General features: G+C 39.4%; 1 protein-coding gene across 1 annotated transcript in view; it reads right to left on the reverse strand.

Annotated features, from left to right (window-relative positions):
* KCNQ1 (potassium voltage-gated channel subfamily Q member 1) overlaps positions 1 to 27,470 on the reverse strand; it is a gene marked incomplete at its 3' end in the record, with an annotated part of 409,143 nt that overhangs the window by 336,109 nt on the left and 45,564 nt on the right. Inside the window, exon 2 of the mRNA XM_083348468.1 lies at positions 11,357 to 11,447. Coding sequence (XP_083204594.1) covers positions 11,357 to 11,447 — 91 coding nt within the window. The remainder of the gene's footprint in view (positions 1 to 11,356; positions 11,448 to 27,470) is intronic.

Here is a 27,470-nt window from a genome sequence, read left to right on the forward strand (position 1 = left end):
GTCACAGGAACCACAGGTTTAGTATTCCAAGCTTACTGACTCATCCTTAGAGACCTTCTCTCTAACGGAAGTGTTCAGTACTGTTAATATGACTATTGTTAAAACAAAACTCTGCAGGATTGCAGTGTGTATTCATACAAGATTTTGGCTTGAGCCAGAATTAAACTGAGTGTGTCACTGTCAGCCACAGAAACTAACTGGATGGCTTTGGGTCAGTCCTACTTCTAAGTCCTACTACTAAGCCCGTTCCAATAATTGTGGAAATTATTGTGGGTAAAAATAGAAAGCAACAGTGGTATGGACACCAAGGTGGGATATAAATCTAATAAATAAGAAAATGAAATTTTAAAAAATCAAATAGCAATTCACATCAGAAACAACTGTTAGTACTTTTATCAGCTATTTTAGGGGTGTTTTGTTAGCCTTAAGCACTCTTAGACTCTTATTCTGCTCTTATTCTATTTTACATTCTCATGTTATTCTAATCCTGCGCATTCTTTTCAGGGAATTTAGGACTGCATACGTATCATCCATTGCTATTTTATTTTTTATAATAAGGAGTGGGTCATGGGTTAGTCAACAAGTATTCATGGCTCAGAGGGTATTTGAAGCTGGTCTCCTAGTTCCTAGATCAACATTATGCATTATACTCTTGCTCCACAATATTAAGGAACACTAAATTCTCACTACAAGAGCATTCCATTTCATTCCCCAGTGCTACAATGTCACTTAAGCCCAACTGCCTGCCTGTATGTAGGCAATCACACATTCAGCCTCCAAAAATATAGGTCAACATGTGAGCATCTACAGGATGTGGTTGGTGGAGTGGGATTATCTGGAATCCAAGGTGCTTTTTCAAGAGGCAACTGGACTTTCTTTGTTTTTCCTTGAAGATGTTTTGCTTCTCATCCAAGAAGCTTCTTGGATGAGAAGCAAAAGTCTTCAAGGAAAAACAAAGTAAGTCCAGCTGCCTCTTGAAAAAGCACCTTTGGGACAACCATGACCTGGATGACTGAGAATCTCCATAGACGATTATCTGGAATGTTCGTACAGTAAGCATTCCAGATCCTTGAATGGAGCTCCTGATTCTACCAAATAGGATTGTTTTATACTAAGGCAATTTTCCTCCCACTGAAGGAAAATATTAAGGGGCTCTGCACTCTGCTGGTTTTCATACAAATACAAATTGCTGCCTCTTTCTCCCTCTGCCTCCCTGTACCCGAACCTCAGCCTAAGATCAGATCATACCAAAAATCAGGAACTGAGAATATGCTAACCTTTACAAAATATATTTCATTAATCTGAATATTTACAGCGAACTTGCCAATCAGCTATTTAAATTCAACCCTCTTGCATTTGTTTCTCTGTGCAGTTCAACAGTGCCCCCTTTAGCTTTTGGATATGCATTTTCCCCTCTCATTGCCAATTTGTGATTTAAATGCAGCAGCAGCAGCACTGTGTTCAATTTGGCTTATTATTTTCTTGGCAACCCAAGTATTCACTATTCCTGAATTTTCTTCGGAAAGTTTTGCTTGCGCTACAGCATTTCTCTAAATCTAAATACTCTTACCTGGAAGGCATGTTTACTATGGTTAGACACCACCTTGCTGCTTTTTTTAAAGACACTGAAGCTGTGATTTAATCAGTGGGCCTGGAGACCACAAAGAGAGGCAATCAAACAGTGATTGAATTGTGTTGCGGCTGCCATAGGAGGGTGGGTTGGGCTTTTATGTTGTGGTGTGTTTTTTTTAATGCTGTTAAACCACCTGGAGTTACTAGTGTGTGATTTGGGCAGCCATATAAAATTGTTTGGTAAATAAATAATTAATAAATAAAAATCAAATGAATCGACATGCTACGTTTACAGTATATCCTGCTTTCCATCAGGATCTTAAGGAAGCATGCATAGTATTCCTTCCTCCCACTGCTCACCGCAACAGCTCTGGTGAGATGGGTTGTATTGAGAGTGTGACTAGCCCAAAGTCTTCTGGTCAGCTCCCACTGGGAAGTCAAACCTAGGTTTCTTGGTGCCAGTACAACACCTGATTGAGGAGCATGGTGGCTCCCATGTTTAGGATGCTGGCTTGACAAGAGCAAGCTCGTGTTTGAGATCCGAATGCTGCCGTGGGGCATGGTAAGGTCCAGTCCTTCACTCCAGCTCCTGCTGGGGTCATGAAAGAAAGCGCCAGCAACAGTGAAAGCTAATCCTTTCAACTCGGAAGTGGGTCAGTGCTCCTGACACGAATGCAATGCCAACACCTTATTCCCTACTATACCAGTTGTCTTTATATAATTAACTAAAATCCTCTCTCTATACGTACATACATACATACATACTGTACTGAATAGTAGAATTTATCTTAGATAGGAAGTTATAATGCATTCCTCAATTACAACTATTCATTTAGTGACCGTTAAAAGTTACAACAACATACAACTGTTCCTCACAACCGCCACAGCACCCCCATGATCATGTAATCAAAATTTGGGTATTCGCCAACTAGCATGTGTTGCCGTTACTGCTCACTCTGCCAAAGACCTTCAACAACTTATGGACTGTCTTAGCAAGGCCTGCCAAGACTTTGGACTAACAATCAGCCTGAAAAAAACACAAGACATGGATCAGGACGTGGATTCACCTCCCTGCATTACAATCTCTGCACAAGAACTGGAGGTCGTCCATGACTTTATGTACCTCGGCTTAACTATCTCCGACACTCTCTTTTTAGATACTGAACTGAATAAACATATTGGTAAAGCAGGCACCACATTTTCCAGACTCACAAAGAGAGTATGGCTTAATAAGAAGCTGACAGAACATACAAAGATCCAGGTCTATAGAGCCTGCGTCTTGAGCACACTCTTGTACTATAGTGAGTCTTGGACCCTTTATGCACGGCAGAAGAGAAAGCTGAACACCTTCCATATGCGCTGTCTCCGGCGTATTCTCGGCATCACCTGGCATGACAAAGTTCCAAATAGCGCAGTCCTGGAATGTGCTAGAATTTCTAGCATGTATACACTATTGAAACAGTGACGTCTATGCTGGCTTGGGCATGTTGTGAGAATGGTTGATGGTCGGATTCCGAAAGATCTCCTGTATGGAGAACTAGTACAGGGAAAGCACCCCAGAGGGAGACCAGAGCTGTGATATAAGGATATCTGCAAGAGGGATCTAAAGGCCTTGGGAATGGACATTAACAGCTGAGAAACCTTGGCCTCTGATCGTTCAGCCTGGAGGCTAAAGATGCAGCATGGCCTTCTCCAATTCAAAGAGACACTTGTGCAGCAGGCTGAGGCAAAGAGGCAGTCCCGGAACCAGCAAAATCTGGGGGCTGGACAGGGGACAGATTGTACCTTCCCTCAGTGTGGAAAGGACTGCTACTCTCAAATTGGCCTTTTTAGCCACACCAGATGCTGCTTTAGGACCCCTTTCCAGAGCACGATACCATAGTCTCTCGAGACGGAAGGATGCCAATGATACCAGTTGTCTTCATATAATTAACTAAAATCCTCTCTATACATACATACATACATGCATGCATGCATACATACATACATGCATACATACATACATACATACATACTGAATAGTAGAATATATCTTAGATAGGAACTTACAATGCATTCCTCAATTACAACTATTCATTTAGTGACTGTTAAAAGTTATAACAACATACAACCTTTCCTCACAACTGCCACAACACCCCCATGATCATGTAATCAAAATTTGGGTATTCGCCAACTAGCATGTATTTCCAATGATTGCAGCATCCAGGAATCATGTGAACACCATCTGCCACCTTCCCAAGCTGGCCTCCAACTGTTCTGTCCCAGCCTATGTATGTCTTTGTTACTTCACAAAGACAAACCTCTCTTTTAACAAGTAGGCTGGAAAACCAACCCCTTTTATTTGAGTTACAGACCTGATAATTGTCCCAAAAGTAAAACGGAGCACGAGTCAAACAGGAAATAGTTCACAGGCAAAGCAAACAAAACACGAGCCCTTGAAACTGCAATCCTTTGCAAATGGTTGCCTTCAGCAACCAGCAATGCCCACACCTTCCCTTTTTATTATGCCACACCCAAGGCGTTGCTTCTCAATGCCTTCTCCTCCTCCCCTGTAGCCGCCCCATTGCCTCCCTCTGTCCTGCTTTTGTAACCTGTCGGCATTTGCGCGCATCTATAATGTCTTCCAGCTGTGCGTCCTCGAAGTCTGACTCAGCTTCCCAGCACATCTGAATCTCATCCTGAGCACGAGTGGAGGGGCCAGGTTCTTCATCAGATTGTAAATCCAGGGGCTCATCAGAGCCTTCCTCTGACTCTGATGGCTCCCCAAGCCCCTCCTCCTCCTCCTCTGATTCCCCGGACTCAGCTGTCGGAATCACAGGCTGGCATGGAATCACAACACCAACAAGCAAAGTCAGTGGGGGAAGCCAGAGCTGCTTAACAACCACATGATTCATTTAACTGCAGTTAAATTTAATAGTCATGGGGAGAAAAAAGTAATAAAATTGGGTGTGACTCACTTAACAACCGCCTTGTTTAGCAACCAAAATTCTGGTGGTAATTGTGATTGTAACTTGAGGACTATCTGTATCCTCTCATCCACTGGTAAATAGAGATGATGTCTGCCCACATATTTCACAAGGCAGCAGAAACAAATAGAAGGTTCGGATAAACTCCAAAGCATCCCTTTTGCTTCAGGAGCAGAAATAGGATCATAAAGCTGGAAGGGACTTTGGAGGTCTTCTAGTCTAACCTCCTACCCTGAGCAGGAATCCTTATTCCTTAATACCTTATTATATAGCAATAGAGCTCTAGAGATTATACAATGTATGTTAAATATGGCAGATGTTTTATCACTTTTCCTTCTGAAGTCTTAATTATTATACAGGAAGGTAACTTTAAGTAGCCTTTAAAATTTGACTCTGCCCTAGCTTCTCTTTAAGAGCAGTGGAAACAGCCATCTTGGCTAAAAACAATAATGAAAAAGTAAAAAAGGAGAAAGGCAGAAATTTGTACACCTTTCAAAACCAATGATTTTTTTTTTGCAGTCCAGTATGAGCAAGAATTAAGGCTTCAGAAGGAAAAGCGATCTAACACCTGCACTATTTAACATATATTATATAATCTCTAGAGCTCTAAGACCAAATCTGACAACAAAATGAGATTCCTGCAAGAAAATAGCTTTTTCAGGCACACTAAATATCCTTCTGTTCAGAAGAATGTTTAATCCACTTGGATCATGTGCCTGGATTTTCTTAGAGCATGCTGAGATAACAACATTCCGCTGTGTTTTGGCACCATAAAAACATTTGCTTATAAAAATAAAAGAAAAATATAGTCTCATGGGGAGAATACCTCATTGAATTTACTTTTTCCATAGTTTAAATATTGAACTTTCAAAAACAATTTTTAAATAAATATGCCACATTCTCTTTGTGGGTCATGTCCAAACATCTCTTCCATTAATATCTTAAATCTGCCAATGTACATACATAACCTTTCTACATGATAATCACTTATTCAGTGTAGACTGAATAATTGCCTGGGTTGGGGGGAGGGAGGGAGAGAGAGAGAGGAAAAAAAAAGACTTAAATCCTGCTCACACCTCCACCTAGTGGTATGAAATTAATTCTGCATCTTATTTTCAATCAGCTATAAAATGTATAGAATATTAATAAATGTTGTATTGTTCTCTAAGTGTTAAAGCATACGCTTTCTCCAGAAGCCTCACTTGGGTGCGGGAAACACTTAGTTGGTTGTCTGAATCTGTGTGTTGCATTCATATCCGTTTCACTTCGGTACTAATTTCACAGGAAATGTTGTTTATGCATGCACACAGATGCACAGGCAATTAGACAAAGTGCCTTTTTCGGAGCTAAGCCTTCGAAAGAATGCAGACACATTTATGCTTGAACAAGGGGTGCTTACCTCATGCTAATTTGCTTTGCATTCCCTTTGTGAGCCCCAGTCTTAATCCTGACTACAAACATTTGAGAGCAATCTAGTCTGAATTAAAACTCACTGATAATTCTGTCATGAAAATAATTGTAAAACGAAACTACTTCGCATCATGTTCTTGATTATTTCAAATGTGGCTTTGCTTTTATCTGGAAGCATTTCGAATTAGTACCCAATTGCTAAAAATATATAATGTTTTTAATAAAAAAAACCTTCTACTTTAAAATTCAAAAGAAACTAGAATTGCTAGTGTGGAATTTCCAACATCTAAGCACTGACTTGTTAAAAATCAGGAAACAGAAAAACAGATCAGAGTTTGTGGGCTCATATTACAAGGCCAGTTAAGTACCTGATTCCTTTTTAATCTCGAAAGAACTTCATTTATAGCACAAAAGTGAGTAAATATTGGCTTTGCATTTAATCCCTCAGAACTAAGAAGAGATTAAATCTGCAAACTTCAGTTTCAGTTACCTTTGCATATTTATGCCTTTCCAAAAATTAACAGGACAATTTGCTCACATTTACATCTACTTATTTCTTTATGCATGTATTTTTATGCCTATTTTCTCTAACATACACTTTCACCATGCAATTTCTTAATAGAGCTTTTAACATGCTATTTCTCTTTATAGGCATCATTTGTGCAAACGTATCCTGTATGCATTTTTAAAGCTACAAACTGTATTATAAAATTTGAAGAAGTATAAATTGGAATACACAGATATACAGTATTTTTATTTTCTTGTTAGGAGACATTAATATAGCAAATATATATAAAAACTCAGAAGGAATAATTTTTCTTCCTCTATTGATAATACATTAGGGCAGGGGTGTCAAACTCAATTTCATTGAGGGCCACATCAGCATTGTGGTTGCCCTCAGGGTGGGGTGGGTGGGTGTGGCCTGGGTAGGTGTGGCCTACTGGGTGGGCGTGGCTAAAGTGCATATGGCCTACTGGTTGGGCATGGCCAGCTCTACATTGTTCGCATCAAGGGTGCCTATGGGGGCCTGGGCAGAAGTGGGACAGATCTGAGGGTCTCTGGCAGGAGGAGGGTCCCTGGTCCAAGGCCAAGGCAGTGGGGGCCGTTCCCTCACTGTTTCCAGGATGGCTTCCCGGGCCACATGAAACCACTTCGTGGGCCGGATCTGGCCCCCGGGCCTTGTGTTTGACATGTCTGCATTAGGGTGATCTTGCGATGCATGCCTTTACATTTAGGATGCAAGGATGTCAACATTAAAACATATCCTGTTTTCTTTTTCTCATATGGTCAGTGATACTTCTGATTATGCTATAGTCTATAATTTTTAAGATTAAGGGGGAAAAAACAGCCCTTCTCATACTTTCAAGTCTTACTTCAATTCTTCCTCTTAATTCCATCCAGATCTTCAGCAAAATTATGTCATTATGCTTCCTTTCTAATGCTGAAGTGCGTAGGCTTTTTTTTAAAAAAATAATCACACTAACTCTTGATTTTTTCTCATTTCACAAGCCTTATAGCAATAACTGCAGTCTCTGTGCATTTATCTATTCTCTTCAACAGTCTCTGCAGGATTGTATTCGGCACAAAAGGTAGACAATTTATTCAACTGGTTTCCATCTTGTACAAATTGAACAAATAATTCATTTTCTTTGCATTACTTTCTTGTTACTGAATTTAAACAGCTGTTTTTCAAAGAGAATGAAATTTTCATTCAAAGCTTCTTAAACTCAGAAAATCGTCAGTAATTGTTAACAGTTATTTTCCTCAATTTATTGAATAAATATTAAAGTCATCCAGCAAGAGGACAATTATATAGGTCTAACAAAATAAAACATGCAAAACAAAGTTTTCAAAAATATATTTCTAATTCACAGGGGAAAATATTTTACTCAAGAAAAGCTACTAAAGTGCCCAGACGAAACACAGATATATTATTTAAGGAAGTAATAATGCAAAAGAAGATCACGTATATTTATTGATAAAAGCAAATCAAGATAAAGAGAAACATTTTACTATATTGTGTAAAAAAGGACAATCCCTACACTCTCTCAAAATCTGAACCACAGGCTTCTCAGGTGTACATGAAATGACTCCTATGCTTTTGTATTTCTGCCTCTAATAGGGCAACCATTTCTCAGCTATCAAATTTCAAGTGGCCATTAAAGGGTAGCAAAACTTTTAAACTGTCTATATTTCTTTGCTATCATCTAAAGGTCATCTGAAATTTGGTTACTCAAATTTGGTAGCTCTAACCTCTGAGACTACTAGGCTTCCTATGTGTGCATAATTGTTTTGCTAATTAATTAACAGGAAAAATAGCAGGCTGCCAAGCAAAGCTTCAGTTTCTAGCACCACCTTCCAAGGATACCTCTGGATAGGTTCTAATAGGCCTTGTGGATGTTCTTCTTATGTTCTTAGATTTCAGTCTAGTACTTTGTTTGGAAATATGCCCCCAAATAGATGATAGCATGTAGGGATGGCAAAGTACATGCATCATCAGTTTGTCTTTTGAGTAGTGAATGTAATAGGCAGCCATTTTGTGAATGGTAAAGCTCCTCCGACAGTAACTGCTCTGTGAAACCAGTTCCACACTAGTTCTCTGGTCTACAAGCCTGTTTATCAGTGAAGGACACCAAAGCTCTTATGTAGGAAGAGAACTATTCGGGGGAGAACAAAATGATAAAGTCCTGTCATATGGGCAGAAATCCATTCATATGACATTAGATTTATCATAAAACTTAAATTAATTTAAACTATATCACGTTTACTAATCTTAAGAAGCTAAGCAAGACCAGATTTGATTAGTACTTGGAAGCCCTGAAGCAATCCCAGGTTCATTGTTAAATTTGGGATGACCAAATTCCACAAAGCAATGGAAAATCATTTTCATACTGTGCCACAAAAAATAATTCTGTAAACATTTCCATATAATCGCCAGTACCTGAGCTTGTCTTTGCTAACTTAATGGCACTAGCGTTACACTTCAAAGACCATCATAATCTATCTTTGATGCTCTCCATGGTCTTCCTTATCTTTTTATTCTTATATCCCAATAAATCGTCCCAATGGTGCTTTTTCAGAAAGGACCTGGACTTTCTTGTTTTCCTTTGAAGACGTTTTACTTCTCATCTAAGAAGCTTCTTCAGCTCTGACTGGATGGTGGGGAGTGGAAGGATTTATATTACTTGCAGACAGCTGGTCATTTGCATTCTTTTAGAGTTGTTGGAGGTTTATCTGTGTCCTTTGAGTACTGCAAATGGGTGTAGAGCTTTCTTGGCTGCAGGATCTTTTCTACCCTATGTCCCTTCACTGTTGAAGACAGGCACAGGCTGTTGGGGATGATTCTGTTGTCTGCCTCTCAAAAAAAAAGCACCTTTGGGACAACCATGACCTGGATGACTGAGAATCTCCATAGACACCCCAATAAATCCTTCCCAAAACCCCATTTAATCATTGTTCCACTAGTCTCAATGTTGAAATACTTTTTTCTCAAACATACTGCCAATTTGTGCTGGTATTCTAGAATTTTAGGTATTCCAAGTCTCAAACACTAACTGCAGAAATTTTAATTCAATGTTTCTGGAAATTACCAGGTTACAAAAGCTAGTCTGTTCTTTGAAACTCAATTAATCTGTTATTCATGAAAGCTAATTAGTATTTCTACATTCACTATATGAAACTATTCACTACCAGATCTGTGTAAAAATAACTCTATAAATAAAAGACAAAATTAAGAAGGACTTAACCCAAGTGCTATAAACCTGTTGAGCTGCATATGAAAGACACAAAAACTGGGCCTTTTATTCATATGAACTTGAACTCTGAAAGTTGACTCTCTGGAAAAAAGGAGGGTACTGTTTTACCTACATTAAATATTAAAGCACATATAATGGGGAAATCCCAACATAAGAAACAACTGCAGGATTAAGTGCCCAAAGTGAAATGAAATATAAATGCTGGCTTGCCCCAAGGAATTAAGTCAGGTAATGCAATGCCAGCAACTTCTACTGAGATACCAGCAAGAAACATAATAGCTGGGGAGGGCTGCTTATATTACTCTCAGTATGCGTTTCATGAACCCGACACACGTGCTGACAATGGAGGACTCAGAGGACTTGTTTACTGAGTACTCTTTAACTTGTATGGAACATTCAAGTGATTGTTAGCATTATTGGACTGGTATGGATCAGGGGATAACACTGATGCACAAAAACAAAAACTATAGACTGTACAAATCCTTGAAAAGAAATGTTTGATTGTGTATTCTAATGTCAGAATAATTGTCTATTATCAAATGAATCAATTTCAGCTTCTCAGCTATTTGCTATATATAAAATCAACTGAGGCATTTTTAACCTGGACAAAAATACTAAAAACATTAAGAGAGTTTTAAAAAAATCTGTATATGACTGATTTTTACATCTTGCCTTGAGAATTGTCATACATATTATTTGCTCAATCACCCTACTCAATTGGTTAAACCTCGTGGGACAATCTAGAGGATATTTCCTTCTATGTAGGGATGTCCAAAACGTACTGAAACAGAACTCAGAAACAAGTTCTCTGCAATGTTATCCTTCTCTTCTGAACCATACCAATATGGTATAGTCCAGGGGTCAGCAACCTGAAACAGTGAAAGAGCCACTCGGAACCGGTTCCCTCACAAAAGGAAAAACTGGGAGCCGCAAAAAATGTGTGCGCCTGCGCAGAACAGGATTTGACTGAAGAGTGGAGCCAAGGCGAGATATGCACCTACCCTGCATATTTGAATTGATTGAACTTTTTTAGTCCCACTTTTTTTTTGGACTGCACATGGCAGAGGACTGGGAGCCGCAGGAGATGGCTGAAAGAGCCGCATGTGGCTCCGGAGCCGCGGTTTGCAGACCTGTGGTATAGTCAAAAGATACTCTGGAAATTAATCCTCCAAAGTCCAAACTAAAGCTGACGTATTCTGGATGTGGTCACCAAAACAGAACTGTTTTGCCTGGAACACCATGTTAAAAACATCACAAAATGCTTATGGTTTGGATGATGAAAACCATTGGATCACCCTTGGAATGGCCAAATTAACACTATCCACAGTATAATGAAAACCAGTTTAGATTTCTACAGATCATTCCATGCCTGAACCTAAAAGTTTTGCACAAACCTACTTCTTCCTCCCACGTTATCCATATTACTCTCATACAGATACAAATCAATAAGAAAAAAAGATGAAAGTATTGTAAAATATGCATTGATAAGTTTCTGATTATACTTCATATTACAGTGCTTTAGAATACATCCAAATAACATTACCAAATATATACACAGTACATGCATATAAACACATATCTATATCTCAATTTTAATTCTTCTCAAAATACATACAAATTATATGTTACTTAAGCAAATATCCATAGGCATACCATCCAAAATAATGTCCCTGTGGCCAGAGTTGCATATTGATCAATCGTGGAAAGCACACTGAATATAAGGCAGATCAGCACTATGAGGAAACTGGGGGGGAAGAAAAAAAAACAAAAATTAAAATCACTAAAATATTTAATTAAGGTTTATCTTTAATAAAAGAAACAATAAATGAAAATATATAAAAATCCCTGACCTTCAATAGTGTAATAAGCTGCAAAGGGGAAAAAAATAAAGGTTGATCTCACTCAACAGAATGTGGGATAAAGGGACTGTGAAGGAAACCTACTCTAATTTTTAGCCTCTTTTTTTATTAAGCAACATAGTCTTTGGATAAGGTTTTACAGGAGAATACAATTCAGCTTCTCCATTGATACACAAAGTTAACAGAGCTATAAATAACGCTTGCAAGGAGCTAATTGTTTATGTATAGATTATACCTATACAAGAAGCTGCTTGCATAACTACATGGTTAGTGTGTTGACTTCCCCTTACCAATTCAGCTGCTGAGGCTGAGTGCATGTTGAAAGTATAGTTCTTTCAACAAAAATGATATTTTCCCACCAAAACATCTATTGATAGCAAATGAAGTCATACTGTATAAAGAAGACCAGAAGTTAAATCAGGCAAGAATTTAGAACTTTCCATTCTAATCATCAGTCCCAAGCAAGCTGCCCAAGAAGAAAAACACTGATTTCTATTAAGTTGAAAGGGGTGGAGAAAAGGTAAGGATCTTATTGAATTGTTGCATTACCATTACAAGAATCTACCAGAAGTTACGTAAGTATATAATTAAAATAAAAAGTGATTATACTTCTGTATTTCCATATAGTTCTTTGCATATGCGTTTATACATAAGCTCAAAATGTTCATTTTGATGAGCATTTAAAGGCCAAGTAGGACAGCACTTTAAATCCAATTGCACAAAATGGGAATTTTTGCAGCTCAGATGCTATTTCTCAAACCACAAAATGTCCTGATCCCAGATATGTTGAGAATTTGCTAGAAGATGTTATGGGCTATAAGATACTTGAATGACTTTGTCCATCATATCCTGATTCTGCCTCCCTTCAGCTATGCTGGAAGATATATAGTTAAGCAAATGCCATTTTGAACTGTGAACTGGAATTCCTGAAAACTACAACATTTTCATCCTTTTTAAGAAAGGTTAGATTTTAACGTATTTTACAATGTGTACTGGTAGGTTTCTAATTACATACTGCAGGGTTTGGGCATTTTAGCACATCTTAAAAGGATAGATAGAAGGATCTTATTAAGTAAGATATCTAAATAGGATACACAGGAGCCAACCGAAGCTAGTACAGACAGCCTCTCGAAGTTATGACAGACCCCCTCCCCCATAAAACCTGGTTCCAGAGTTCCATGTTTGTACACACCCCAGTGGTCACTTGACGACATTTTGGATGCTTGGCAACCAGTTCACCTTTACAACCGGTTGTAGCTTTCCCTAGTCATGTAACTATAATTTAAATGTTTTATTTTCTTTGTTTCCAGCCTTTTCACCTGGTTTTCAATGAACAATGCCCAAAGAAATAGATTAATTAACTTAATGACCACGGAGTTTGCTTAACAACTGCCATGTTCACTTAATGACCATAATATTCATTTAATGACTGCTGCAAAATAAAGTAATAAAATCGGGTCTGGTCACGTAGTCCTCAATTTAGGACCATCATGACTTGCAACAGAAATTATAGGCTCCATTATGGTTGTTAAGTTGAAGACTACCTGTAATTTAAAATATACAACCATCATATTCTGACAGCATATGGTTTAACAATATAGCAGGGGTGTTAAACTGCCGGCCTGCGGGCCGGATGCATCATAGCAAAACCGCACCCACTCCATTGCCGGCAAAGGCAAAAAAGTCATGATACGTTGTAAGATGCCACATGACATTGCAAAGAATGTCGATTGGTGGCCCCTAGGAGAGGGCGTTCTCTGTGGGCGCGCCAGACCTGTGGAACCGCTTGCCGGTCGAGCTCCGGATGGCCCCTGACCTTCGCTCCTTCTGGCGGGATCTAAAAACTTATTTATTTGAGCAATCCGGCCTGGTTTGATGGGTTAAGGGTTGGGGTTTTAACATGGTTTTAATTACTGTTTATATCGGGCATAATATTTAATTGTTTTTTAACTTTTGTACTTTGTTTTTAATATTTATTGCCCTGTACACCGCCCTGAGTCCTTCGGGAGAAGGGCAGTATAAAAATTTAATAAATATGAATAAATAATAAATATGAAGTTTGACACCCCTGCAATATAGCATCCACCATCACAGCTTCCCCCCAGTGTAAATAGATTGTCTCCAGAAATAAAATGGGGTCCTTCCGTCATGTTCTTTTGACAAATTGTTGAGATCTGGTTGTTTCAGAAGGTCTTTAGAGACCAGTGTTGATGTTGTGAATAAAATATGGTACAGTGGAATTATACTTTTTACTTGTTACTTTATTTTGTAGAATTTACTATTATTATATAACATATTGTATTGCATTTTAACTATAAATCATTTTTAAAAAGAGAGTTGAAGGAATATGAAAGTCTAGAAATAAATAATATCACCGGTGACACAAGAACTCAAAGAAACAGATACTGACAGAAAAACCTGGGAAATTATGTTTACTGAGTTACAAAGAGCCAGCATTTACTGAACAAATACACAACAATCTGGACAATTTTGCTTTTCAGCCATCTGAGAATTACATTTTATTCTATATATGCATGAGTTTATATTCTTCAGGAGCTAAAGGTAGCAAGCATACTACTCCCTCCTCCATTTTTTCCCCCTTAACAATCATCTTGTGGGGTAATGTTTGTGTTTGTGAAGAGAGATAGACTGACTCAGTGTCAACTGAATTTCTATGGCTAAACGTAGAGCGGAGTCTGGGTCTTCTCAGTTAACTCCTGTATCACATTGGTTCTATAATTACACTTTACATTTCCAGATATATTACAAGAACTGAGCAATCAGTGCCAAGATGACCATAGATTAAAGCCAAGTTTAACATCAGATCAACAATCAAGGAGTGAACAATACCCCAATCAAAGAATTGCCAAACAAGCCAACAGTAAACAACCCAACCAACCAAAACAAAATGAAAAACAGCAGGACCATGCCTGACAAGTCAATATTAATTGAGAGCAAATCCCACTTCCTACTAGCACTGATGATTTTACCTAGTTTGGGGAATGAAATATGTGCAAGGAAACAACCAAGCTCAGAGACCACCAAGATATCATTTAATCTTCAGTAAGAAAAATATGTTAGATGTTCTTGCAAACATCTTATTTGGGAAAGTGACCTGCGTAAGGAAAGTACAAAGGACAATGCTGCCTGAACTCTTATACAAATTCTTGTATAAGCATTTGTGGAAAAGAAGCTCTTTTCCTTCTGTTCCTTGGTCCCTGGATCCATTCCAGTATATTCAGTTCTACAGATTCCTAAATAAAAAGCAAATTGGGGAGAGGGGGGGTTAAGGGTCTACATCCATTTATATTACAGTACTAAGCTCCTTACTGGGTCATAAATATTATAGAAAAGTGGTAATAATGAATATTACACTGTAGTAAAACCAGATATTTGAATTTGGTAGCTGCTGCTGTTCAAGAAACTGTGCTAAAATCGTGTTGGAAGCCAAGGTCAACTGAGAAGGTACCAATTGATTGTTACTTTGAATTAAGCAGTAAATCTAACCACTAGATGGCAGCACATCAAAACTCATGACATTCAAGTACAGTATTACAAAAGTGTATGAGAAAAACGGATATATCAGGTGAAATATACAGGTGAAACTTGGAAAATTAGAATATCGTGCAAAAGTTCATTTATTTCAGTAATGCACCTTAAAAGGGGAAACTAATATATGAGATAGACTCATTACATGCAAAGCAAGATAGTTCAAGCCCTGATTTGTCATAATTGTGATGATTATCGCGTACAGCTCATGAAAACCCCAAATCCACAATCTCAGAAAATTAGAATATTACATGCAATCAATAAAACAAGGAGTGTACATAGAACAATATCGGACCTCTGAAAAGTAGAAGCATGCATATGTACTCAGTACTTGGTTTGGGCCCCTTTTGCAGCAATTACTGCCTCAATGCGGCGTGGGATGGAAGCTATCAGCCTGTGGCAGTGCTGAGGTGTTATGGAAAAGCAGGATGCTTCAATAGTGGCCTTCAGCTCTTCTGCATTGTTCGGTCTCATGTCTCTCATCTTTCTCTTGGCAATGCCCCATAGATTCTCTATGGGGTTCAGGTCAGGTGAGTTTGCTGGCCAATCAAGCACAGTAATCCCACGGTCATTGAACCAGGTTTTGGTGCTTTTGGCAGTGTGGGCAGGTGCCATGTCCTGCTGGAAAATGAAGTCAGCATCCCCATAAAGCTTGTCTGAAGAAGGAAGCATGAAGTGCTCCAAAATCTCCTGGTAGATGGCTGTGTTGACCCTGGACTTAATGAAGCACAGTGGACCAACACCAGCAGATGACATGGCTCCCCAAATCAACACAGACTGTAGAAACTTCACACTGGACTTCAAGCATCTTGCAATGTGTGCCTCTCCATTCTTCCTCCAGACTCTGGGTCCTTGGTTTCCAAATGAGATGCGAAAGTTGCTCTCATCAGAAAAGAGGACTTTGGACCATTGAGCAACAGACCAGGTCTGTTTTTCTTTAGCCCAGGTAAGACGCTTCTGAAGTTGTTTGTTGTTCAGGATCGGCTTGACAAGAGGAATACGACATTTGAAGCCCATGTCCAGGATCCGTCTGTGTGTGGTGGCTCTTGATGCACTGACTCCAGCCTCAGTCCACTCCTTGTGAAAGTCCCCAACACTTTTGAATGGCCTTTTCCTGACAATCCTCTCCAGGCTGCGGTCATCCCTGCTGCTTGTGCACCTTTTTCTTCCACACTTTTCCCTTCCACATAACTTTCTATTAATGTGTTTTGATACAGCACTTTGGGAACATCCAACTTCTTTTGCAATTACCTTTTGAGGCTTTCCCTCCTTATGGAGGGTGTCAATGATGGTTTTCTGCACAACTGTCAGGTCAGCAGTCTTCCCCATGATTGTGATTCCTACTGAACCAGACTGAGAGACCATTTAAAGGCTCTGGAACCCTTTGCAGGTGTTATGGCTTAATTAGCTGATTAGAGTGGGACACTTTGAGCCTAGAATATTGCACCTTTTCACAATATTCTAATTTTCTGAGATTGTGGATTTGGGGTTTTCATGAGCTGTACGCCATAATCATCACAATTATGAGGACCCAGATTGTTGGGGGCAATAAGCTGACTTTGTAATAATGCTGCTTGGGGGGGGAGGCGAAAGCCCTAATAAGCAGGCATATACATAGAATGAAGGCTATTGCTAAGCACATTGATTTGTGCTTTAGATTGTAAGCCGCCCTGAGTCTTCGGAGAAGGGCGGGATATAAATGGGATTTTTTTTTAAAAAAAAATCAGGGCTTGAACTATCTTGCTTTGCATGTAATGAGTCTATCTCATATATTAGTTTCCCCTTTTAAGTTGCATTACTGAAATAAATGAACTTTTGCATGATATTCTAATTTTTTGAGTTTCACCTGTAAGGTCGTCTATCTAAAGAACTGAAAAACATATTCATTATCAATACATATAATAAAGATGTAAAAAAGTCTTTTTCTCAAGAAAAAAAATAGCTTTGGTACACCAATGAGCATTGTATTATTATTACTATCAGCTTGCTCGTAGACATACAGACACCAACAGAGAAGAAGAATGAACATGTGATATTTTAAAAGACCTAGCTATATTTTTACTTCCATTATGTTAAATTGAAATGGCTGGTTCCATCATAACATTATTTCCAAAAGGTGTCATTTATACCTCTTAATCAGTGGAACAACCTGCCTCTAGAAGCTGTGAATGCTTTAACACTGGAAGTTTTTAAGAAGAGATTGGACAGCCATTTGTCTGAAATAGTATAGGGTCTCCTGCCTGAGGAGGGGGTTGGACTAGATGACCTCCAAGGTCCCTTTCAACTCTGTTATTCCATTCTATTTCATACCACATGAAAATTATCCTGAATCTTTTCGTCAGTGAGTCATAGAAAGGAAAAATTTTAAAAAAGGGGGTGGGACTGACAATGCTAGGCAGAAGTGGTTTGTATTTAGTACAGATATTCTAGCTATTCTTACAATACTGGGAAACCACAGTTCCAGAGGGGGGAAAAATAAAAGGAAAAAAAAACAGTGAATAGAAGAGGACATTATATGACATTTTAATATAATCAAAGAGGGTAATTGCTTGATGTAGAAGAGATAAAAAAAGAATATCTGGTTTCCTGGTACCAGTGCCAGTCATTTTGTTCGCACTTGACTGCAGGTTAAGAATTTAGAGAAAGTCTTATATTTCATGCATCTTCTCAGCATTGATTATGTCACATCAAGTTTATGTTGGCTCTTTAGCAATCACACAAATGGATTTTTCCAGGCTGGTCTTTCAAGTCTCTCAACAATTTATTCCTAGCCAATAAAATTGAATTCATCCACCTGGCTTCTGGTTGTGCTCTGTTTCTCTTTCCTTTCACCTTTCCCAACATTATGGAAAGTTAGGGAGTTTGGTCTTCTCACAATGTGTCAATATATGATAAAATTTGAGCTTAGTCATCTGTATCTTCAGATTGATTTGTTTTTGCTGTTTGGTGGTGTATAGTTTTGTTTTTTCGTCGCTCATGGTATTATTCCCCAGAAGTCTTCTCCAACACCAGTTCAAAACCATTAATACTCTTATAATTAGGATAATTATAATTATAAGATAGAGAGGGACGCGGTGGCTCAGTGGGTTAGGACGCTGAGCTTGTCGATCAGAAGGTCGGCAGTTTGGCAGGTCGAATCCCGAGTGCCGCGTAACAGAGTGACCGCCTGTTACTCGTCCCAGCTTCTGCCAACCTAGCAGTTCAAAAGCATGTAAAAATGCAAGTAGAAAAATAGGGACCACTATGGTGGGAAGGTAACAGCATTCCGTGCGTCTTTGGCGTCTAGTCATGCTGGCCACATGACCACGGAGACGTCCTCAGACAAGCGCTGGCTCTTCGGCTTTGAAATGGAGATGAGCACCGGCCCCTAGAGTTGGAAACGACTAGCACGCATGTGCGGGGGAACCTTTACCTTTACCTTAATTATAAGATAAGATAATTAAGATAAGAAGAAAAACTAATACAAATTAAGAAAATAAAAATCAAAAAGAAAGAAAGAGGGGGGAAAGAGGGGGGAAAGGGGGGGAGAGAATATACAGATAATCCTCAATTAATGACAATAGTTGGGACCAGAATATCAGTAATTGAGTGAAGTAATACCGGTACTTAAGTGAGTTAACTGAGATGACATGTGACTTTATTCAATTACCACAATGGCACCCTTGGTTGTGGTCATTAAGCAATCTCCCAGGCCATTAAGTAGACAGAGCAAAAGATGTGCCTGCTAGATTTCATAGATCTGCATGGAGCTGAAATTCTCCCAGCAGGCAGCCCTTTCAGTCTCAAACATTCCTGGAGCCCACTTAAAGATTTATTCTCTCCTCCATGAATAGAGGGGAAATCCTCTGTGGGTCTGCAGGAACAGAGCTAAATGCAAGCTGGTTGCCAAGCACCCAAATTGTGGTCATGTGACCATGGGGATGGGTGGGTGTGAGATGTTTTACAAAAGCCAGAAATATTTTATGGGCCATAAAACATCCTTTCTGAGGCCTTCATAACTTAAACATTTGGGTGTAAGTTGAGGACTACCTATATTAAAGAAAAAGAAATATATATATAAAGAATGATTTCCTCTTTCATCATATCAAGTATAAACAATTTTAGTAACAACACCTTATCTTAAAATACAACAAATTATGTCTTCTTCCCATTTCCCATCTCTTATTGATAAACAAATCCTTAAAACTTCATTGTTTGTTCCCAGTCAGCAAAGTCCATTAAAGGTTAGCAGAGTTAACGACATATCCTTTTAAACTTTAACAAATCAATTTTGATATTCTTTCCTTTTATTTTAAACAATCTTGATCTTTACTTAAACAGTCTTGGCCCTTCAAATAATGTCCAAGACTTTGATTTCTTCTCATTTTCTTTTATTGCTTCTTACAAAATTCTTCAGAACTTTAACAAAAGTCTCTTTTGTAAATCCAATATAGGAAATTACCCAAATTGCTCTTTTGACTTATTTGTATATGCATTTTAATTCTCAAGTCATCAGCCAGTTTCATTTGTGTATCCTGCAGCTTTTCCATATCATTCTTGTAGCCTGTCATTTTTAAATCCACTTTCAGATTTAAGAGCTAAAACTCTTACCTTTGGGGTCCATTGTTCACAAATATCCCACAATACATGCAGTGTTAAAATATTTTGCCTCATTCTGTATTAATAAATCACATTTAAGTGTTGTTCTCCTTTAATTATAATCTTTAGTTTCTTCTGGTTCCTTCTAGTGTCCAACCTTCAAAGTCCCATCCTATCATATTTTTTTAAGGATTCAAAGCAAGATTTTCCTATAGTAAGGATTGTTATAATTAACTTCAAAATATTATTTCAAATCAATCTGGACCCGTGATGTTTGTAACTTTTCCAGAATCAACATTTTAATCATTTTTAAAAGATTTGTTTAAGTCCTTAAACTTGTATTTAAAATTTCTTTCTTTCCTCTTCAATTTCCCCTCCTCTTCTACTTCCTTTCCTCTATAAATTCTAGGTGAACAAACACATGAGTTTCTCTATGCCTTATCATCTGACCTAAGGTTTCTTTGTATAAACCTTTTGTACTCATAATAGCACTGTGTCTGGGTGTTGAGTTATTACTTATCTCTGTTGTTATAATAGAACAATTAATGGATGTTTAATTTTGTTCTCCTTCAAGAATGAAGCACTGTGCAACAGGTGCATGTTAATTGTAAAGTTGCAAAGAACTGAAGAAATAAAGCAGTATGATGTTTTTGGCATTACAATGAAGAAATTCTGCCCTCCTCAGAATGTATTAACAGTGAATCTATCATGCCAGCGCTATACGTTGCATCCTGGGAACATAGTGTGTCTTTCACTAAAATTTATAATCCCTACACTGGAGAACCTTCAATACCAGAAAGTATTTTCAAAATGAAATTAGGAAAATAACTGCATCTGAGAATTTGATAATTAGATATTTTTTTCTGAAACAAAAAAGTGATTGAGAAAACTGAATCTGTCTAGCAAATATGAAGGCAAAGTATTACCAGCAACTTTCATCAAGCAATTGCCATCAAACAGCTGGAATCAAGATGACAAGTGGACACCGTGTGGTGCAGGCTTCCTGTGGGTGTTTTTGGGGTTTTTTTTAGGTTGATTTGTTGGGGGTTCTGGATCCAATCTGTTTTATGTATTTTGGTGATGAATTGGACTGTTCCGAGTTGAATCTTGGGCCAGATCAGCTGAACCCGGGGCCTTGAATTTTCCTCTGGCTGTAAGGGAGAAAATCTGTGGGTGTTTCCTTATTCCCTGAGTTAGCATTGGCAATAGGAGCTGGGCTGGCAGAAGCTTGCTAGACTGTGCGTACAGGTGTCTTGCTGTTTTGTGGAAGCAAAATGGCCGGCAGCTGGGCAGATGATGGGGGAGATATGAGACTTAGAAGTGGTGCTGAAACCTGAGTGGCAAAAGTGATGATCTTGGCAAGAATGTTTTGCCTGCCAGAGTTTAGATTTGTTTGGCACGAGTACTATGCAGTTACAGTGGCTAGTATTAACTTCCTGATGGTGCCTACAGTAGTTGGATTTCACGGGGGACTGGCAGCAATCTAGTGGAGCGCTCTCTTTACTTCCTGTTTTAGGGATCCAAAGGAGTACAAGTCAGGATGACTGAATGAATGCAGTTTAGCGACAGCCCAAGGCTCATGCCTAGAAACTGTTGCAGATCTTGTCTTCATCACCAGGTGTATGGAAAAGATAGCATGGCAATCATTTTGTAGTGGTTGGGCTTGCTGTCGGATTTTATCATCTGGATGGTCCAGTGGATTTATATTGACTTATGGATATTGCCTGGCCTTTGTGTGTATGGTGTCCCCTAGCAATCTAGTGAGAGCAGCTGATGTTAGTGTGACAGATGGAAGTTTTGGTAAGGGCAGTAGTTGTCTTTGTTCGTTCTCACTGAGAACAAATGAATGAACCTTTATTGACAAAGTACAACCATGTATACATTGATTGGCTGAGCATCCCTTCATGCCCCCACCCCCAACTTACAGTGACACAAACCCTTCATCTTATTACACCATGTGAGCTAATTGCACAACACTCTGGCCTCGCAAGTCAATCATACATAAAGTTTATAAAATTATATCCCATTCAAAAACCTAACAGCCCATGGATAAAAGCTGTTCTTCAGCCTGTTGGTACGGCTAGCTTTACTCCTATATCTCCTACCCGATGGTAGGAGAGTAAAGAGATACCGTCCAGAGTGTGAGTCATCCCTGAGAATTTTCCTCACTCTTCCAAAGCAGCGAGCCCTGGCGATGTCATCCAGTGGTGTCAGGGGACAGCTCACAATGTCTTGTGCTGTGCTCAACACCCTCTGTAATGCTTTCCTATCCGTGGCTGTCAGACCAGCATACCAAACCACAATACAGTATGAGAGGACGCTCTCTATAGTAGACCGGTAAAAGAGGGTCATTAGCCGTTGTTCTACCCTGTTCTTCCGCAAGACTCTGAGAAAGTGAAGTCTCTGTTGGGCCTTTCTAGCCACCTGGGTTGTATTTACTTTCCAGGTAAGATCTTCGCAGAGATAGACTCCCTGAAATTTAAAGAAGGAAACTCTCTCCACACAGTCCTCCCCGATGTAAAGTGGGGCAGGTTCCTCCTTTTTCCTCCAGAAGTCTAGCACCATCTCTTTTGTCTTGCCAATGTTCAGGTGCAAGTTGTTGTTACAACAGCATATGGATAGTTTTTGTACCTCCGCCCTGTATGCTAAGCGCTGGGGGACTTAGATACTCCCCGCCTTCCTTTTTTTGGAGTATGTGCCTAGGGATGAGATGTGGGGATCTCGTTTTGGGTATAGGGAGGTCCTGGGTTGGGAGATGGGACCTGGGGTGGGGATTGGGGTGAATCAGTCTATTTTGATGGTAACAATTATAGGGAGATATGGTGGGAGATAGGAGGCACGACATCCTTAGGGTAAGTGATCCTGGCATCTTATATAGTGTTGAGTTCTAACTGCCTGAACTCAGCCTCATTTCCTGGTCAACAAACCTACAGAGGTCCTTGTTTTTGGCAGCAGCAGCTGCTGCTGCTAAACAGGTTAGTCTGTAATAAGGCCTTCCTCATCTGTGATTTAATCTCAATAATGCATGCTAGGTCAGCCCTTTCATTGGTCATTTAATCACAGATGAGAGGAAGGATCTGGAATGCATTATTGAGAAATGGCTGGGTCAGCTGTATTTCAGGTGTGACATCATCTGAGAATCTAGATCAGGGATGGGAGTACAGCAATTGTTATATCCAGGAGTCTCTTAAGGCTTTCAGGAGTCCTATATATCAGCCCAACACTGGGGACATGGCCTGGCGTGCCCAAGCCTAAAACCGAGCACACTGAGGTGGAGATTACAAACAAAAATAACTTATTCTGCCATAAAACTGACACAGTAAGGTCTCTCTCAGAGCCCTACCAATGCCTACTGCTGGGTTTTATACAGTAGTGGCCAAAATTGTGGAAACCTTTTGGGAAAAGTGTATTTTTGAGGTTTGATGGCTAATAACACCACCTTTTTTTGGAGTAGTACTATAAAATTATATATCAATGGAAAGATAATTTAATCAAGAATGCAATGCAACATAGTTTGTTCAATTATCTGTATTGTATTCTATGAAAAGGTATAGCCAAATAACCAGAAAAAGGAAGCACAACTTGCTTAGGTTGATATCAGGTAGTTTTCCTTCATCTGATTGCAGCCAATGAGGATGAGTGTTTAGAGAGCTAATCAGGTGCCATCTTGTTTTGGCAATGAGCCAATCAGATCACAGTAGGATCCAGTTATTGATGTCCTGTATGGAAGCTGAGAGGAGGACATTTGTCAGTGTGTTATGTGATCGCTATCAAGTTGGTTGGGTTTTTTTCTGTTCTTTCATTTAGTGAGCTTGTAAAACATAATAAAAATTAAAGTAATGATGCAAAGAGTTGACTGGTCGCCCAGAAAGCGATGTAAAATAGTATTATTAAGTGAACAAGGCTACAGTTATAAAGCAATTAGAAAAAAAATGGTGGAAACATAACCAAAGGTGGCATTTCTACTGTACACTTTTCCCAAAAGGTTTCCATAATTTTGGCCACCACTGCACAGCATTTACCACAAGTTACATGACACAAAATCACAAGGTGTTCCTTTACAGTAATTCCTGCCTCTTTACAGGTAGTTTTTGACTTAGTCTTAGGATCGCTACTGAGCCCAACATTTCCATTGCTAAACAAGGCAGTTGTTAAATGATGTGGGGTTTTACAACCTTTTCGGCACAAAAAGCAAATCAATGCATTTGTTAAGCGAATCCAGCACTCCCCATTCACTTTATTTGTCAGAAGGTGGCTGACAAAAGGTGATCATATAACCCCCCCCCCGAACCTGGCAACCGTCATAAATGCATGCTGGTTGCCAAGCATCTGAATTCTGATCACATGATTGTGGGGATGCTACAACGGCTATAAGTGCAAGGATCAGCTGTAAATCTTTTTCTTTGCAGAGCCACTGTAACTTTGAAAAGTCACTAAACAAATGATTGTAAATAGAGAACTAGCAGTACATTAATATTTACCATATTAAGCACAAATGCAGTATCGTGTTCCTAAGCTAACCACAAAACGTCAATAATTCACACCTCATACTAGCATACTTCCGAATTTTTTAACAGCACGCTTCTTTTTCTAGCCAGTGTGCAGATAGTTGACTAGCACCCTTACCTAGGGTGACCAAGACCCTCCATGGCAAGAGGCACCCTGAGTCTTACCTCCAGTTTGTGCTGAATAATTTGTACAGCATCCCTGTCCCAAAGGTGCTTTTTCAGGAGGCAACTGGACTTTCTTGCTTTCTTTGAAGACATTTCACTTCTCATCCAAGAAGTTTCTTCAGCTTGGACTGGATGGTGGAGAATGGAAGGATTTATATTCCTTGCAGACAGTTGGTCATTTGCATTCTTTTAGGGGATCGTTGAAGCCACTGTGTCCTCAGGGTCACTTGAGTAGTGCAAATGTGTGTGGAGCCTTCTTGGCTGCAGGATGTTTTCTGCTATGTGTCCCTTCACTGTTGAAGACAGGAGCAGGCTGTTGGGGATGACTCTGTGTTGCCTGCATCTCAAACTGAAGTACAAATGGTTCCTGTAGTCTGCAATGTTCACACTCCCACACCATTCAAAGTGTGTTCATCCCAAAGTGCATAGCTATATGTCTAATGGAGATTCTCATAGCTGAAGAAGCTTCTTGGATGAGAAGCAAAAAAGGACAAGTATAAGAATTGGAAAAAGGGGCACATAACTAAGTCAGAATATCAGCAAATAGCCCGTGCCTGCAAAGATGAAGTGAGGAAAGCTAAGGCTCAAAATGAACTAAGGCTTGCGACCAAAGTCAAAAATAACAAAAAATGATTCTTTCAACATATAAAAAACAAGAAAAAAAGTTAAGGAAATGATTGGTCCATTAGTGGGGGAAAGTGGCAAGAAGGTGACAAGCAATAGGGAGAAAGCAGAACTATTTAACTCGTTTTTTTGCATGTCTTTACACAAAGGGAAAAAACAGTCCAACCTACCAAAACCAGTGCCATAAAAAACAGAATAGAAACACAAGTTAAGATAGGCAAAAAAAAGGGAAGTGAACACCTGTCCAGCCTAGATGAGTTCAAATCACCAGGACCAGATGGATTATACCCCAAAGTTCTCAAGGAACTGGCAGACGTGATCTCAGAACCACTGAACTATATTTTTCATAGATCCTGGAGCACTGGGAAACTACCAGAGGACTGGAAGAGAGTTGATGTAGTTCCCATATTCAAAAAAAGGGAAAAAATAGATCCAGGAAACTACAGACCTATCAGCCTGACCTCAATACCTGGGAAGATTCTGGAAAAGATAATCAAACAACAAATCAGCGAACACCTTGATGCAAACAAAGTCATCACTAAAAGTCAACATGGGTTTGTCAAAAACTGATCATGCCAGACAAATCTTATTACATTCTTTGACCAAGTGACAAAATTAGTGGACCAGAGGAATGCTGTGGATATAATATACTTGGACTTCAGTAAGGCATTTGATAAAGTAGATCACAACCTACTACTTGATAAGATAGAAAAATGTGGGTTAGACAGCATCACCACCAGATGGATTCATAGCTGGCTGACAGGCCATACTCAATGTGTGGTCCTCAATGGAACTGCATCTACATGGAAGGAAGTGTGTAGTGGGGTGCCCCAGGGCTCTGTTCTGGGCCCAGTGCTCTTCAATATCTTCATTAACGACTTGGATGAGGGGGTAGATGGGGAACTCATCAAATTTGCAGACGACACCAAGCTGGCAGGAATAGCCAATACTCCAGAAGATAGGCTTAAGATACAGAAGGATCTGGACAGACTCGAACACTGGGCACTATCTAACAAAATGATATTCAATGGTGAAAAAACTAAGGTTCTACATTTAGGCAGGAAAAATCAAATTAACAGGTATAGTACAGTATAGGTGGTACCTTGCTCAATAGTAGTAACTATTGTGAGAAGGATCTCGGAGTCCTAGTAGACAATCACTTCAATATGAGCCAGCAGTGTGCTGCAGCTGCCAAAAAAGCCAACACAGTGCTAGGCTGCATTAACAGAGGGATAGAATCAAGATCAAGTGAAGTACTAATACCACTTTACAATGCTTTGGTAAGGCCACACCTGGAATACTGCATCCAGTTTTGGTCACCACGATGTAAAAAAGATGTCGAGACTCTAGAAAGGGTACAGAGAAGAGCAACAAAGATGATTAGGGAGCTGGAGGCCAAAACATATAGGGAACGGTTGCTGGAATTGGGTATGTGTAGTTTAACGAAGAGAAGAGTGAGGGGTGACATGATAGCAGTGTTCCAATATCTAAGGGGCTGCCACAAAGAAGAGGGAGCCAAGCTATTCTCCAAAGCACCTGAAAGCAGGACAAGAAGCAATGGATGGAAACTAACCAAGGAGAGAAGCAACCTAGAACTAAGGAGAAACTTCCTGACAGTTAGAACAATTAACCAGTGGAACAACCTGCCTCCAGAGGTGGTGAATGCTCCAACACTGGAGCTTTTTAAGAAGAGACTGGACAGCCATTTGCCTGAAATGGTATAAGGTTTCCTGCCTGAGCAGGGGGTTGGACTAGATGACCTCCAAGGTCCCTTCCAACTTCTTCTTCTTCTTCTTCTTCTTCTTCTTCTTCTTCTTCTTCTTCTTCTTCTTCTTCTTCTTCTTATTCTTATTCTTATTATTATTATTATTATTATTATTATTATTATTATTATTATTATTATCTTTAAAGAAAAACAAGAAAGTCCAGTTGCCTCTTGAAAATCACCTTTGTCCTGGATGACTGAGAATCTCCATAGACACAGCATCTCTGAAAAGCTCCCTGGATTCCTACTCAGTTGGATGCCCTCATTTCTACAGGTTCTGTGGAGGTTCTTGAGGTGTGGTCTTATCCTATTGTTTGCAGTTTGTACCTGTTGACCTGAAGAAGTGGGTGTGATCCTTATGACTGTGAGCATAGCCACCCTTTAGACCCACGCCCCTCATGGCTAAGGCTATCCAGGAGTGAAATGTGGGTGGGCTCTAGTGGTGGTCAATTCATCCTTGAGAAGTGGGTTGCCTTTTGCCTCTTAAACAGTTCACCCCCTCCTTAAGAAGCCATGCTGGACACCACCATACTAGGCAACTTTTGTCCAGTGTCCAACCTTCCCTTCCAATATCTAACCTTCCCTTCCTCAATGAAGAACAAGAGGAAGGAGGTCTAGGCCATAGGTAGGCAACCTTGGCTCTTTTATGAGTCGTGGAGTTGAAGTCCATGACTCATAAAAGAGCCAAGGTTTCCTACCCCTGGTCTAGGCTTTACAAC

This window comes from Vipera ursinii (assembly GCF_947247035.1).
Source record: "Vipera ursinii genome assembly, chromosome: 1".
Lineage (NCBI taxonomy): Eukaryota > Metazoa > Chordata > Lepidosauria > Squamata > Viperidae > Vipera > Vipera ursinii.